This window comes from Acipenser ruthenus, chromosome 17, assembly GCF_902713425.1.
Source record: "Acipenser ruthenus chromosome 17, fAciRut3.2 maternal haplotype, whole genome shotgun sequence".
In the NCBI taxonomy this organism is placed as follows: Eukaryota; Metazoa; Chordata; class Actinopteri; order Acipenseriformes; family Acipenseridae; genus Acipenser; species Acipenser ruthenus.
In genome coordinates, this window is record NC_081205.1 from 24,062,575 (window position 1) to 24,080,053 (window position 17,479).

The window sequence follows — 17,479 nt, forward strand, 5'->3', positions numbered from 1 at the left end:
TGTGTGTTTGTTTTTACCAAAGTAATCCACATTTCCCAAAAGTATTTATTTATGATTCATGTCTAGACTGTCAACCGTATATAGAAGTTTCAACCACAACCTCCAAATCCAAAAGGTACCAACAGTAACTAGCAAGCTATTTGACTGGTTTGCATGTAGTTTTTTTTATATAAAGTTGTAAATCGTAATCAAGGTTTAAGTTACTAACACTTTGGATCATTACATACAGTTCAGTAAGAAACCAAATTTATTTCGAATATATAAAAAGTCAGTTTATTCTCATCAGATTCTATAGTGGGGCCCCCACTTTCACCACCAAATAAAAAAAATGTGTTTCTGTCAAAAAGCTTTTCATAATCACAAAGTAGCCCCTCGCTAAACCGGACATGTTTGTCTGGAACAAGGAGGTGTCGGGTTTAAAGAAAATACAATAAAATCGCACACGCATACATCTATAATGCTCAGTGTATTTTAAATGTATAAATCATTGTGCTGAAATACCACTAATGTGTTTTGGTAGGCTACACATTACATTATGTAAAAATATACTGTAAATCTGTACAGTAGGCCGATACAGTATACTGTACAGCACTAAAATCAAATGAATACCTAGCGCACTTTCTTTTTACTTTAGCCTGCTGTAGGCTACCAGTAACACAAAATAAACCATGCTGCTGTATTGCTGCATTGAATAAAAGATTATTTTTAATTGAAACTAAATGATTTTAGCGTTTTTTTTTTTCTTCTGTTATACTCTGCACTGAAGATTTTGAACATTTTAAAAAACCTTAGAAGGCAAACCTATTAAAATAATTAAAGACAAACATAAAATACCAATAATGGGTAAAACAATACACAGAATTGTGCAGAGAGCAATCTGAGATATTAAAATACCACTATACATGCACAGGAGCTTTAAGCATGGAGTCCTTGGGCTCAGTGATTTCAGTTATACCGCAGGAGTACAGTAAAGAGGATTTCCTTTTCCTCTTGGGAGAAAAACATTCTCTATAATGCGGCACAGTTTTTAGCCAGACTGCTGATTAAACCAGGTCGTTCAGGCTTGTTCAGACCTGTCACACATAAGAAGGAAGATTTTCCTGAAATCACCTACGAGTGGCAAATTCTGCTTTTCTTATGCAGACCTTTTTTTTAATATGTAGCTTTTCAATCCAGTTCAAATACATGATAGTTTCTGAACATTATTTTTGGAAATGTGTATTTGTTTAACTCTTGTTTTGTAAACTCTTTGAATAACAAAGTTTGCTTGTGGGAACAATACAATACTCTGCTAGAAGCAATCTTTGAGCCAGTAGAAATGCACCAGTAAAACAGACTGCATTTTTCTATAGTCATGCTATCGTCATAGGTCTGATTTCCCTGACACACTTTTAAAAATCTCTTTATTCTATTTAAAGGATTTTAGCTAAATGTGTTTATGTGCTTTGTTAATCTCTGCCTGGCATTTCCTAGTAGATGCATTTATCCAGCGAAAGTAAACTGGGCCGCCAGTTTTTATGTTGTATAGCTATTTCAGTGTTAAAATAGATAAGGCAGAGTGGGGTGTGTGAGGCCGATAGCAGATACTGTGTCATTGAGCCTACTGTAAATGTTTGTTCGCCAGCTTAATCCAAATAGTTTTTGTGGTGCTAAACTTTATAAACAGTATTGTGACTGGATTTACCTGGGTCAGATACAGTGAACCAGTGAATAGTATACATCAAACATAACTAATCTTATTGATTCATGCTTTTGATTTTGTTGTTGTTACATTATTTTTACTCTCAGAAGTGCTGTGTTGTTAATACAATTTAATTGAAAATGTTTTTGTTCACACTGGTTTTTGAAACCCATATTATGCATATCTCAGCAGAGGTGCTTGGAGTAGCTATTTCCAACCGTTTGAGCTGTATGCTTATTGAAGCACAGCTTGTATGTGTCTCACACTCTAATTAAACTGAGCAACGAGACATACTGTACAGTATGTTATTAATACCTGCCCCTGTAAAGTCTGTAATGAAAACGCTAAAAAAGCTTAGATGTTTGTTTTTTAAGATAAAGTTGGTGACCAATTCTTCGTCATGGTTACTGTAGGATGATTCACCTTTATTAGAATTAATGTCCCAAGATAACCAATGAGTGACAACTACACTTTTAATTCAACAGAGGATTGTTTTAAACTCAACTCATCTCAAGAATAAGGATCAAGCAGGATGTGCAACACCATAAGTGCAATGCAAGAATTATGCAAGGGTCATGATTACATGAGAGTAGATGTTAAAAATTCATGCTGATTTGAACTCGGCTCTCACCAAGATAAACACCAACTAAGAAGTAGCTTTACAGTAAACTAATGTGATCCATCTGTGTCTCCATCCATTTGCATTTCCTTCCATCTGATGATGTAGATATCCTTCTGCCTGGTGTTGATGGCTGAAGTATAATGCTGGCTCCAGGGATCAGCTTATTTTGCCTTCCCAGCGCATCAGCACACACAACGGCTGCGATGCTGGCTCCGGGGATCAGCCACAGTGCATTCTCCCCAGCACATCAGCATGACAACCGTCTGGATTGAGCTAAGTTGGGTACATCTCTGGGGTCTTCAAGTGGGCGCCTTCCATCCTCTGTGTTTCGTCGACTAGCCCACGACACCTCAGGAGGGCTGATGGTGATTCTGGCATCCCAGCATCACCCCCCTCCGTCCCCCACTCAACTCACTCAAGCTTACTTACCTGTACATCAGTGTTTCTTTCTTTCTATTGTGCTGGAGATCCCCAACCAGAATATTTCTGTCTCAACCACAGCCAGTTGCTGCTCCTCTCTGCTGCTTCAGATAAGTTTTTCACTGTGTAACACAACTCTTGGCCACTGAATCTGACATCTCTGAGAAACTGGGTTGTAGAGTGTGCCACAAATCCTTGACAACCCACCTCCACTGGGTAAACCCGGACTCTCCATCCACGCTGTTCCGCTTCCGCAGCTAGTTGAGCATACCACAGTTTCTTCCTCTCATACACCTCATGTAGGGACCTTAGAATAGACACCCCCCATAACGTATTTTTGCTTGGGTTATTATAGTGAGTAGTCCTGTGGAGGAAAGTAACCTGAAACTCCTGTCTAATAATATAAGGTAGTTATGACAGCCTCCAGCCACTAGGGAGCAACAGCAGGTACACTGGAGGTTGGGTTAGTACATTAGACCTGATAGTGCAGTGTAGCTGAGTGAATAAGAGTGAGACTGCCTGTAAAACAAATATTACTGTTATCTGTTTCAGAAATTAAAGTTGGATAATTGAACAGCAGTGGTACTGTGCTTTGTGTCTTAGTTTTAAGCATTGGGAAGAAACTCACAGCAGAGTGCCATTCAAGTAAACATCCAAATCAACTATATATGTAACATAAACTTGCCCGGCCCATCAAGTGTGTTACATATTTTGGCGAGCCAGCCCAGGAGGAAGTGACCAGGACTAACAGGCAGGGGACGTAACTTCTTTTACTTTTATTAAAAAAAAAAATCTGTATAAAGTGAGTTGCCTACAGCTGTCAACAATGTGCACAATGGAGTTGGAGCGACTGCAAGAACAAGCAAGTGTGGCTCTCAGTGCTTTAGAGAGAAACCAGCTAGTGGAAGCATGTTGCTACTTAAAGTGCATAAAGGACCGTGATGCAGCTATTAAGGAGAGAAGTAGGCGAGCTTTAATCAGAATGGCAGAGCGCGTTTTAGACGATATTGAGGACAAACAGGAGGAAGATGAAGCATGCCAGTATGTGCAAGACTTCATATCTTTCATCAAGACACTTAAAGGCGCAAGCACAGACAGTCAGGCATCTGAGCAGGAGCAGATACGTTTAGAAGAGTTGAGAGATAAATACAAGCAATTACAACAGTCCCAGGAGGAAGCTAGGAAAGCTCTGGAGGGAGAGATTAAGGCTATGAGCGTGAAGTTAGGAGCAGGGGACACAGACAAAGTATCAGAGAGAGCGGCACCGGCCCTGCCATTAAGAAACCCTCTGCTGCCTGAAGTTACAATTAGACGAGAGTTTAGGATTCACGGACAGATTGGTGAAGGGGGTCAAAAAGACAAGCTTTCGTACACAAACCTCATTCACCAGATAGAGGCCGGGGTCCGAAAGGGGCATGCAGACTCTGAGGTTATTGATGCTGTGATTAAAGCAATTTGCCCAGGACTTCATCTTAGAGATATGCTCGAGATAAAAAGTGACCTAACACTTGACAAATTGAGAACAATCTTGAAGGGCCACTATAAGGAGGAAAGCACATCAGACCTCTACCAGAAGTTGGTGAACATTTCACAGGAACCTAGAGAGTCAGCGCAGAACTTTTTATTTAGGGCTATTGAGTTGAAGGAAAGGCTGCTGTTTGCATCCAGAGAAAAAGGGGCCGAAGAGCAGTACGATGCTGAGTTGATAAGAAAAAAATTTCTCAGATCCATAGGTACCAGACTGCAGAGTGACAGTGTGAAGTTCCAGATGAAGCCACTGTGACTGATGAGGCATTGATAGAGAGGATCAGTGAAGCTGCAAGCCTGGAACTGGAGATGCAGCAGAAAATAAAGAAAAGTATTGCAGCCAAAACAACCCGAACAAATGAGCTACAAGTGGAAGTAAGTAGAGCATTCCAGGAAGGTGACCAAAGCGCAGAATCACTGAGTACAAGACGGGTCGCACCCAAAGCAGAAGGGACAAGAAAGGGGGCCACCGCTGAGCAGACAGTAGAGACGGAAGTTCAAGTGATGGTCAGAGAATTTAGAGCAGAACTAGCCGAGGTGAAGAAAATGCTATCAGCCTCAATTGGCGCGACCACCAGGTCCAGTCAGGGCTACCCGCCAATGGCAAGAAGAAGACCACTGCAAAGGGGGTGCAGAGCATGCCAGGAAGCTGAGGCAGGAGAGCAGTGCAACCATTGTTTCAGGTGCGGTCAAGAGGGACATCTATCTCGGGGATGCCGGGCTCACCGCCAGGTTCAGGGAAACGAGGAGGGGTCGCTGTGAAGGGACCAGCAGCAACCCCACAGGCATTGTCCCATCATCAGCCGGATATGACAACTGGTCACAGACAACACACCCAGAGCCAGCCGGTGCTCTGCAGTGCCATCAGTGGGCGGGAGGTGAAGGTGGCCAGCAAGGATAACCCTAGGGGAAGAAACCCAGATTTAGGCAAAACCAGCTACCTCACCCCAAAGCAGGATGCCCGGTTGGTTAAGATGATTGGGAGGAGATGCCTGGTGCACTGCACACTGGACAAGGTGCCAACATTAGCGTTGTGGGATACGGAAGCCCAGGCCAGCATAATCAGTGAAGAGTGGAGAAGCCAGCATTTACCCCAGACTGCAGTTAGGCCAGTCGAAGAGCTGCTGGGGCCTGGCACACTCATTGGGGTGGCAGCCAATCAGACTGAGATACTATTTGTGGGTTGGGTTGAGGTGGAATTTCAACTGAATGGCAAATTGAACCAAAGTCAGCGCTTGCACATCCCAGTGCTGGTTTCTAGTGATCCCAACGTAGCAGAGGAACCAATCATTGGGTTCAATGTCATCGAAGAGATTGTAAAGGGGCCAAGAATGCTAGAGGGAGAAACACCGATTGATGGCACAGTTAACATGGTGAGGGATGCTTTTTCTGTGAGTGTCAAAGCAGCCAAAGAATTGGTCCAGATAATGCAAGTTTGCAGGACCACCGACATTAGTTGTGTCGTCCGGACAGGAAAGGGGAAAGTCAGGTTACCACCCGGGCAAGCCACCACCATCCAAGGTCGTGCACACATGTAAACACTGGAAGAAGATCAAGTGATGCTGTTTGTCCCTACGGAGGAGCTGAATTGGCCTGAGGGTGTGGAGGTGATGGAAGGGTTAGTGACTGTTAGCAAAAGGAACCCAACAGCAATCACTATCTCGGTGGTGAACACATCCAAGCATAACGTCACCTTGGGTCAGCATGCCACCTTGGGGCACATGCAGCCAGTTAAAGCGGTTTACCCAGCGGCAGTGAGATCCTTAGAGCACCAGAATGACCACATGGATTCGGCGGGGTCACCCCGACAGATGTGTAAGGACAAGAGGAGTCAAGTAGAACCACAGGGACAAAAGCCCAATGTGAATATCCACGAACAAGGACATGCATGGGATCCACCTGTTGATTTACACCACTTGAGTACGGCACAGCAAGCAGTGGCTAAGAAGATGCTGAGAGAGGAGTGCAATGCTTTCTCTCAAGATGACTATGATGTGGGACATATTCCCTTGTTACGGATGCACATCACTCTCCATGACAAAACTCCGGTACAGAAGACATACACATCAGTACCAAAGCCTTTACATCACAAGGTGAAAGAATACCTGCAGGACCTGCTGAACCGAGGCTGGATAACCAAGTCCAGGTCACATTACTCCTCACCCATTGTCTGTGTACGAAAAAAAGGTGGAAGTTTAAGGCTTTGCTGTGACTACCGTGAGCTGAACCGGAAGTCCGTCCCTGATAGACACCCAATTCCCAGAATCCAAGATATGCTGGATAGTCTAAGCGGCAGTTCCTGGTTCTCTGTCCTGGACCAGGGGAAGGCCTACCACCATGGTAGCCTAGACAAGGAAAGTCGACCTCTCACAGCATTCATCACCCCCTGGGGCTTATATGAGTGGGTCCGCATTCCTTTTGGTCTGAGCTCGGCCCCTGCCGAATTCCAACGAAGCATGGAAACGTGTCTATCAGGCCTTCGAGATGACATCTGCCAGCCGTACCTAGATGATAATCTAGTGCACAGTAAGACCTTTGAGGACCACATCCAGCACATCAGGACAGTACTGCAACGACATCAGCAACATGGCGCTAAGCTGTCCGCAAAGAAGTGTGAAATGTTCCGAAAAAAGGTGAGATTCCTAGGCAGGATGGTGTCGGAGGATGGTTACTCAATGGATCCCACAGAGATAGCCCCAGTCCAGGCTCTCAAGGAGAAGAAACCCGCCACTGTAGGAGAATTGAGGAAGATGCTAGGTTTCCTCTCATACTACAGGGCATATGTACAAAACTTTTCAAGGCTTACAAAGCCTTTGTATGACCTGCTTTCATTACCCCAAGCAGGAAAACAGTGGACAGAGACACAAAAGCTTAAGGATAAGAAAAAGAAAGAGAGGGAAATGGGGAAGCAGGGGCAGTTGCCAAGCCGGGCTCCCATCACATGGACAAGTACACACCAGCAGGTGTTGGAACAGCTATTGGATCTCCTTTCTAACCCGCCCATGTTGGTATATCCGGACTTCAATCAGCCGTTCGTGCTACACTGTGATGCCTCACAGGAAGGGCTCGGAGCTGTACTATACCAGCGACAAGAAGGAAAATTGAAGGTTGTAGCATATGGGTCAAGGACACTCACACCACCGGAGAAGAATTACCACCTGCATTCAGGAAAACTTGAGTTCTTGGCATTGAAGTGGGCAATATGTGAGCGCTTTCGTGATTATTTGTTCCATGCACCATCCTTCACGGTCTATACAGACAACAACCCACTCACATATATCCTGACAACAGCGAAACTGAATGCTACTGGACAGAGGTGGGTTGCAGAGCTTGCAGACTTTAATTTCGAGATCAAGTATCGTCCGGGTAGAGCCAATGCAGATGCTGATGGGCTGTCCAGAATGCCTCTGAACATCAATGGATTAATCTCGCAGTGTACGGAGGAAGTAAGCCCGGGAGTGATAACGGCCACAATACAAGGGGTCTCAATACCACAGGAAGAGTCGACACCACTCCTGAGTGCCATTGCACTGCACTCCATGGGGGTCCAGGAGGATCTGGATCATTTGCCCACCTCCTGGCAGTACATCCCAAGAGCGGAACTTAAAGAAGCGCAAAGAAGAGACCCGGTTATCGGAAGAGTATTGGAGTCCAAGGCCAACAACCAGAAGGTCCCCCAGGTAGTTATGATGGCATCCTGCCACTAGGGAGCAACAGCAGGTACACTGGAGGTTGGGTTAGTACATTAGACCTGATAGTGCAGTGTAGCTGAGTGAATAAGAGTGAGACTGCCTGTAAAACAAATATTATTGTTATCTGTTTCAGATAAGAGATTTATCCAAAAGGTCCCAATATCAGTAATATGTAGTTTATTTAGCAATTTCATTTTGTTAGGTAATGTAATTTCATATGGGAAACTGAATTAATAAATATAAATAGTAACAAGGCCTAGTGCGATGTAAACACGGTATATGGTATCTCTATGGGATCGGATGGAGTTTTTGTAATTAATCTGTTTATATCAGGGGCATCCTAGCAGTAAATGTAATCAGATCTATTGATATAACAACATAAAAGTGTGTTTATTTAGTTTCTGATGTTAGTTGTCACGTTTGAAAATAAGAAGTAAAGAAAATTGTGATTGAATTGCATAGCATTTTCAACCGTTTATTGATTCCCATGTTGATTGCATCAGAGGCATCACAGTATGTAAAAACATTGTGCAAAAAAAAATTATTGGTGGAAAAATGTTACATATTTGGTATCCAAAGTTTGGTTCCTCTGCTGGAAGAAATTAATTTGCATTGACATCAAGAAGCATTGTCACATACTGCTGTTGCTTTATTTGTTTATTTATTTATTTATTTATTTATTGCCTTATTCAGTTATTTTAGGAGTCAGGTAATGAAAAGGTACTAGTACTGCCTCTCCTTTAAGAATAAAAACTGTTTAGTAATTTATCAAGGTTGTCCATGGGAAGCTGTTACAAAAAAAGATGGCTTACTTAAGGGCCAACTTCTGACTTACATCATTACCCCCTGTTTTATATCAAACAACAACCAGTTTCTTGCTTCTCCCTCATAGCATAACAATTTCACAAACCAATTTTGGGGTGACACAAGTTTAAACATCGCCTTAAGACCATCTTTACCCCTGTGATCTTTTATGGTTTCAGGGCAAGGCAAGCATAAATGCATGTCATATTAGGTTCTTTAAAAGTCTCCCAGGGTGATCTGCAGGTACTTAAAAAAGTACTATGAAAACATGGTTAGATGCCAAGAATCAACCACGCTTCAAGAAGAAAATGGAACCTGAGCTATTAAAAGAACTGTCCTTGTGTGTAAAATTCTGGAAGTAGCCTAATTTGTGACATTAGATCTATGCAGATGTTCTTTAAGATGTATTTCACTTTTCTCTAATTCTAAATTATCACCAGAGACATGTTGGGCTGTACTGAATGATGCAGACAGTTTACATTTGACAGCTGGGAGCTCTTGGAGATGCCTCAACACGTATGCCACGGTTAAATTAAAAAGCTTACATTCTACTTTGTTTGTATCATTTGGGCATTTCACAGAAAGGAAAACACAATTGCCATTGGGTTCTACTTTTTAAACTAATTTGTGTGGACTGCAAGGCAATATGTTTCAAGCACGAATGAAAGTTAATATAATGTTCTTAGCAAAATGAATAATTCACAAGTACTTTCTGGTTATAAGTCTTCAGTCTTACTGTTTCTGATCTGTGATTACTTTGTAAAATGACTTTGAGAAACAGCCATTACTGTAACTGTCTTGGAGGAATTCTCTTAGTCACCTGGCTTTTGTAAATTATAAAAACGTGGATGATGTTTAAACTGTTAGAAATAAAACACATTATTTTTAATGAACATCAGACTTTATTTATTTCATCAAAACCTTCTCTAAACTAATGAGCTAAACATTTAGCTGTTTATTTAGTTTTGTTGCATGTTACCCAGGATAGTTCTCAGCCATTGAAATGTCTTAACTACTGTCTTAACTAGGATGCTGTTTTGTAGCAGAGTTATTTAAGTAATCATTTTATACAGAATATAATAAGCCCTTTTGGTCCCTCCTAAGTTACATTTAAAATCACAGTTGGAAGTATGTTAATATCCCATAATTGTATGCAAGGCAAAGCAAGAATAAGGATGCCTCTGGTGCCCTATCATTATTACAGCACTCCCTCATTATAAGACAGGCGACAGGAGCCATAGTTATAGGACTGTGTTGTATGTTTTCTGACTTATAATGAGAAAGCAAGTTCAAGGGAAATGGCATAACATATCTGAGAATCCAGCCTATAACCAGTGGTAGCTAATTGCATCCAGTGCTGTTTGATGCTAGACTACAAATTGACCTTCAGCACAGGGAGTGATTAGATATCTTGAATCAGCAACAACTTTAAATCCTTAGAGCTGCATTCATATCCCACCGATTAAACATATCAATAAACCGGTGGTGAAATGGCTAGTAATGTTATTTTTGAATACCAAAACAAGCTGCATGAATAACACACCTTTTTAATTCCTGAAAATGTGCTTGTGAGCTCAAGTTTTGTGATAAACAGTCACATCCCAACTGCAATTGCATTACCAGGGGGCCTGTCTTTAATGACTTAAAAATGTCCTGTTTCCGGTAACTTGACTATAAATAGCCCTATACTGATGTATTCCTGCCCTATCTCTTAGGGCTGACGAGTGTAACAGAAAGTGTACTTAAAGAATCAATGATGAATGTTGCTGAGATGCCTGCATTCCTTATGAAATCCGTACTTACATCATTGAGAGACATTTAGCTTTCCATTAGACTTAGAGCACTGCAATAGTTTGCTTCTTATTTGTCAGCCCACCATTAAGCAGGGTCTGTCTGGTATATTGAAATAAAGAAATAAATACATATATAAATAAATAAATAAATACATTGCTGCTTATGTTCTCATGTCAAAACTACATTGGACCCTGAAATCCACATTTATAAACTGACTGTTCAATAAAACACACCACTGTATACACTATTTTGACTCTGCTTGCTGTTTGTTTGGTTGTGTTTTGTTTTATTATTATTATTCATCATGATAAAGATGTATTAATATAGTACTCATGTATTAAATTAGTACAAATAATATGTTTCAGAGTTAGTCTCATGAAAACCCTCCATTCCCTATCTGTCTGTAACGTTGGGGTTCTATCGTATTGGGGTGTGCTGATACTCATATTTTCCAAGTAAGAAATATGAAGTTAAGTATTAATTAAATGGAATAAAACATGCTAATTACTCAAGACAAAACAATGCGGTCCATCGGTTTTCTTTGTTTGCACAGTTATTTAGTTAATATCAAGAACAATCTGACAGTGTGTTTAATATAGAACCTGTTGTGATCAAACTAACTAAAACTCATTCACATTTTAAGCAGTTATTTGTCTTAACCTTCTTTTATCCTTTTGACATGAAATCATTTTTATCTACTTTACTTAGTCATCTCTGCAGTGATTGTAGGGATTGTGGTCTTGGTTTAAGGAGCAGTGCGACAGGGTACTCCCCGCCCCTTTGCATATTATGATTTGTGTTTTGTATTTAATGTATTATTTTGCATTTTATTATTGGCAAGGCGAGTGAGGTGCCGTCCGCCATTATTGTCATTGTTGTGTTATTTTAAAATTACCTTGTGAGAATGAGTGACTGTCAGCTGCAGTCACACAGAATTAGTATCTGACTAGCTGACAGTCATGCAGAATTAGTAAACTCATGCAGACTATGGCTGAGGGGTAATAAGATAATTAATAGCTAGTTAACCCCTCGGCCAGAATATAAAAGACCTGCAGCTTTGGCTGCAACAGATTGTTGTGTTCAGAGTGGAACGAGACGTGAGTCGCAAGACGAGAGAGTCAATACCAAAGCAACTGCTACCCATGCTGGTTTACACCAGCACAATACTTGTTTGTTCCGTGTCTGTTTGTTTTGTTTGTCTGTTTTGGCCAACGAGCCGTTTTGTTTTTGTAAACTGTTTTGTTTTGTTTATTTAATAATGCAGTTGTACTCCAGTCTGTTTGTGTGGGAGCTTCTTCTTCCTGGTCTGACGTCTCCCCACACGCCATCCTTGTCACAAGCAGTCACATGTACGTGACAAATCAGTTGCATTTGATAGTTTTTTGCGAGATATTTTCATTGTGAGTTTACGGCCTCGGTATGGTAGTAAAAATGTCAGCACCCAGGATTAGAGGAACATTTTCTTCTAATCTGCTTTTAAAACACTCAATGTGGATGTTATTATTATTATTATTTGTTTATTTAGCAGACACCTTTATTCAAGGCAACTTACAGAGACTAGGGTGTGTGAACTATGCATCAGCTGCAGAGTCACTTACAATTACATCTCACCCGAAAGACGGAGCACAAGGAGGTTAAGTGACTTGCTCAGGGTAACACAATGAGTCAGTGGCTGATATAGGATTTGAACTGCAGACCTCCTGGTTACAAGCCCTGTTCTTTAACCACTGGACCACACAGCCTCTGTTAATTGCCAATGATTGTTTGTAGGTAATAGAAGGTCACCTTTGATTGTAAAGGTAATAGAAGGTCACCTTTTTTTGTTTGGACACTAATGAATGCATTACTTGAATACCACACCTATACCCTATTTTACAGTACAATACAGTAAATACTGTATTGTACATTAATACTGTATTCATGTATTAAATCATTAAAAATAATATGTTTCGGGGTTAGACATTTCAGTCTTATGAAACCCTACATTCCCTATGCGTCCATGGGGTTCTGCTGTACATAGAAACCACCAACTGATTTTTTTCATCTCGGCTTTTTCTATCTCCATCATGGTTCCTTAGTCACCAGATTATTTATTATACAGTAGGCGCTGCTTTATCGGGATGCCTAGGGAGATGTAAAAAAAATCCTGCCTCAGCGGCTGTCCCAATTAAATGAGAGGCATTTGAGACAATTTACAGCATGTACAAGAGAAGAAGTGTTTTTGCTTTTTATTCCTAAATGAAAAGAAACAAAATGAAATCACATCCCATTATGAATAAAAATTAAATACATCATTGTTTTTTTTTTTATTCCTAAACAAAATTAATCGCTGTTTTTTTATTTCTAAATGAAATTAAATGAAAAATAAGGAAATCACATTTTATCACAAGGCGAGACACCTGCGATGTTGACACGCCAACCTTCTTTGCAACAGCAGCCTGAGAAACCACAGGAGACGTCAGCTCCTTCAAGAGTTCAACATGGTTTATGCAATTTACGCAAGTCACAGAGTAATCACGTACTCACGTAATCACTGCACTGCGCTACCCGAACCTGTCTTACTCAGAAAAGCGATCCATGTTCATCATTTGAAAATACTCTATCCCAATTAAACGAAGTAACACCCCAATTAAACAACATAAATAGCATTGGGAAGAACTGTCTTCCAGAGTTATGTCCCATTTAAGCAGAAATCCCGATTCTCAGTATGCCAGTGCTATTGGTATACTGATAATCGCAGGCACCGACTGTACTGGTTTAATGTTTTTAAATTGAACATCCTAATTGAGCATCAATGGGCTAAGGTTAGGTCTTTCCTGTATGTTGAGCCAACTATGTCTGCTGTTTATCTTGAGTGGAGCTCCACCTACTTGGCTTCAATATTTATCTCTATGAAGGGGGAAATAATAATAATCTTTGCAGACTGGATACTATATCTACTTTAACTTTCCAAATTATACAGTTTTGTTTTCAAACCTGTGGTTCAGGCAGGTTTAAATGATTGCTTCACTGCATTTGGGGCTATGAAGTGGCAAAATCTGTGAAGCGTTCGAGTCAGTCTGCCAAGTCGAGTGAAGAAGGAGATCAGTCACTTTGTAGACAAGTATCTCTTCAAAGACTTGAGATCGATACATAGAAAAAAGAAGTACACATTTTTTTGCAGCAATAACGTTAAAACGACTTTCAGGCTCAGTGGATTTTTCTGTAACAAATGAACCAGGGAGCCTGAGTTTGGTGTGCTGAAATAATTTTGCCTAGAACAATGCCTGTGTAAACTACCCAGAGAACAGAACACCAGATATAGTTCTAACCTTTAAAATCACTCACCATCTTTAAAAGCTTAACAACATAAATTGATAGGAAACTCAGTGGCTAGGTCAAGAACAACACACACTGTGGACCACAGCTTCGCTACAAAGCATTCTATTTATACCAAACGCCAATAACCCATTACAATGTTCAGGTTGCTCCTGCCACAGGAAGATACACATGAAATATGTCTTACATTATAAAGCATTAAATGACAAGTGGAATCTCTCTGTCTTTCACTTCCATTGGGATTCCAAATCCTGTTATCTTGCAATAACACAACGGAACAGTTCAAAAAACAGACGTCCCAATGTTCCATAGCGTCAGCAGTCTTTCGCCAAGCTGAATGATTGATTGACACAAAGCGAGAGCAGCTTTTTTGTTATTAAAATCTAGGACCTTAAAAGGGAAAGACCAAATAACTTCCCATATATTAACTACAGTGGGCATCTACCATGCTACCTTGGGGCAGCAGTGTGGAGTAGTGGTTAGGGCTCTGGACTCTTGACCGGAGGGTTGTGGGTTCAATCCCCAGTAGGGGACACTGCTGTTGTACCCTTGAGCAAGGTACTTTACCTAGATTGCTCCAGTAAAAAAAAAAAACCCAACTGTATAAATGGGTAATTGTATGTAAAAATAATGTGATATCTGTATAATGTGAAATAATGTATAATGTGATATCTTGTAACAATTGTAAGTCGCCCTGGATAAGGGCGTCTGCTAAGAAATAAATAATAATAATAATAATACCATACTTGATCGCTAGTAACACCCTTGACTAGTCTCAGATTGCATCCACTCAGATCACTCGTACACTCAGTGGGCTCTGTAGTTATCACTTACATACTGTTTAGAGTGGCAGGACAGGACATACTTCTTGTGTGGTGCTGCTTGATTGGTTTTGTAACAGAGGGGGGTTGAGTAGGTTTGTTTTACAAGGCAAATGAGATGGCAAGCAAGTAACACCATTAACTAGGTTTACATGCAAGGAGGATAGTTCAATTCAGAACTCCCTCACTATTTCCTGATTCAGTGATTCATGAATTGTGTTCATTCACAGTCAGGCCTTATTGGAAAGTGCACCCATGGGCATAACAAAGCCAGTGCTACAAGCCAGTTCTGGTATGTGAGTAAAACACCATTACATAGCACCATTATAGCACAGAGCTGGTATTTCTCCTTTGTGTAATTGGTCCAGTGTGACATGAAAAATCTTGGACAAATGCTGACAACACCTCTTAAGATTTTTAGTCTGTTTTGTTAGTTCTTAGTTCAGGTTTGTATACCATTTAATGTTGGTAAGGCCCCTAAGTTTCCATGAATGTTCTCACAGCATCAGTTGAGATTGCAAAGCCAGATTTTCTTTTTAAAAAGGAGAATTCAGGCAGGGACGTCAGAGCGTAAGTTGTTTTCTAATAACAGTGTTGTTTCGGGTGCTGTTATTCCCAGGTAAGGCACGGAAATTCTGTCAGTATACATAATACAATGAATTGCATGTAAACTCGAAATTGAAAACACTGTATTCCCAATACCAGAATTACAAATACTCCAGTATCCAGGATATTATTTCAATACAGACATATCGTATTGACATGAATGGATTTTTCCTGAAAGGACAATATAAATACTTTCAGTCACGTTTCAGTATTGATGTTTTAATATATATATAAACGTGTTAGTAAAGGTGTTGTTAACATGAGTTTTTATTAGTCATTTGTATGTTTTTTTTTTCAAATTACAATGTTTGTACTACTGTATTACTACTTTTCATATTTATTGATAATAGTTTATTTTTGCTTAAAATAAAAATAATCTAAACACATTATTGTAATAGTATCTGGGTTTTTTTTTTTTTTTAATTCAAATGTCTCAGTATTAAAATATAATTCAGTTTTGCCATGGAGTATACCAGGAGAAATATCTTCGGAATGAAATTACAAATCTGTATATAATATGTATAAAATAAAGTTTATGAAAATACCTGTATTTTGTTGTAGCAAATATAAGTGACATTTCCCCAAAATGTAGTTGTAAATGTAGGTATTAATTTGCTGGATTAGTCCAGTCTGTGTTGTATAGACACAGGGTTTAGTGGAACTGTGAGAACAAATCTGACAGTGACAAATGTGTAGAAAGTTTAGAACAATGTCTTTGAGGGGTGTTAAGAATGAAATATTACTTTGGGGGGTTCAGATGAAAGTGCAGTATTACAGTGTGTTGTAAAAATACAGGTAATGATACAGTGTGTACTTTGTGCCTGCTGTTAGATTAATGATGAATCATAAATGTCAGTAAATGATTAATATTGCATACATCTTGTTTTAGTCCCATAGTCCCCCTGTCACTCTCGGGCCTGGTTTCAAAGCTTGGTAATTTAACACTAAATGTATATTCAGGTGTAAATTCTTAAACTATAAGTTTCCTAAATCGTGTTTTGTGTAAATTATTAAAAAAAAAAAAAAAGGTTGGAATAAGTACAGCAGATTTACCTCAGATACTTGTTGTATCATCAGTAAAAACTTTTACCAGCTTTGTAATACAAGGCCCATAGTGTGTCTGACAGCAGGGGGTTGTCGTTACCATAAATCATGTCTGTGTACTACTGTACATTCATATAGCTGTGGTCACAGTGGGTGTTGATCTATTAGCTGGGGAAAAGAGGACACGACCTTTAAAAACATAACTGATGCTGCCTTCAACCTACTTATACCCCTTCTTTCAAGGAAAAGAAAAACAGATATTCAAATTTCATAACCGGCAGTAATGAAGTGCTCTGAATTATCAGGTTCTTGACAGCAGACTCAAGGTCAGAGATAAGAGTCACTGAATGAAACTGTGATTGCTCGCCTGCACGGGGTTTTGAACAGTTTCACATCAGTGACCCTCTAGGCCTGCAAGATGAAATGTTCCCTGTTTCAAATGTGTATAGCTACGTGTGTTTGTTTAATACTGATATATTTCTATCTAAATGAAGATGTAGCTGCCGTTGGGAAGACAATAGTTTAATATATGAACTGGTAAGAGCTTTCAAATTGTCCTGACACAAGTCATTGTTGATTTCACTGTTGTAGGGGAAAGGCTGTAGGTCTGCAGATAAGGCTGTTGCCATGGTGATGAAGGAGATACCAAGTAAGGAGTCTACAGAAGGAAAACCTCTCCTCACTATGACATCCCAGGTGGGCAGACTAATCATGGCTTCCCAACAGGAAGTTGCTACTTGCTAGTGTAACAACTGGATTTAAAAAAAAAAAAAAAGTTTGAGGAATCATTACAAAATTTAAATTCTAAATTCATTATTTAATACCGTTAATGTGAATCCATTTCTAATAACATACAAAAGAATGTTGCCAAAAATGAAAACCCTTTCCCCTCTTACAAAAATATACTGCAAAAAAGCTGTTGCCCGTAAAGAAGCTGTTTACGGTTATGGGCTGCTTTTTGAAGCATAAATATATGTGGATTCATTCGTAGTTTGTTAAATGTCGTCATTATAATTGCCTCATCACCAGAACATAATGCAGGGGGGACAGAGTTAAAATGAACAGTAACTCTACAGTTTCATAATATCACACTGCATGTAACAAGAATACCAACAGACAAGTATAGACTGCTTTCCTATTCTCTTCTTCA

General features: G+C 40.0%; 1 protein-coding gene across 2 annotated transcripts in view; it reads left to right on the top strand.

Moving 5' to 3' along the window:
- LOC117422865 (PEX5-related protein-like) overlaps positions 1-17,479 on the top strand; it is a 78,877-nt gene that overhangs the window by 20,337 nt on the left and 41,061 nt on the right. Inside the window, exon 2 of one of the 2 annotated variants that reach the window (XM_034038070.3) lies at positions 16,921-17,025. The exons of the other annotated variant lie outside the window; for it this stretch is intronic. Within the exon in view, the coding sequence (XP_033893961.2) occupies positions 16,921-17,025 (105 nt within the window). The remainder of the gene's footprint in view (positions 1-16,920; positions 17,026-17,479) is intronic. 2 annotated transcript variants of the gene reach the window in all.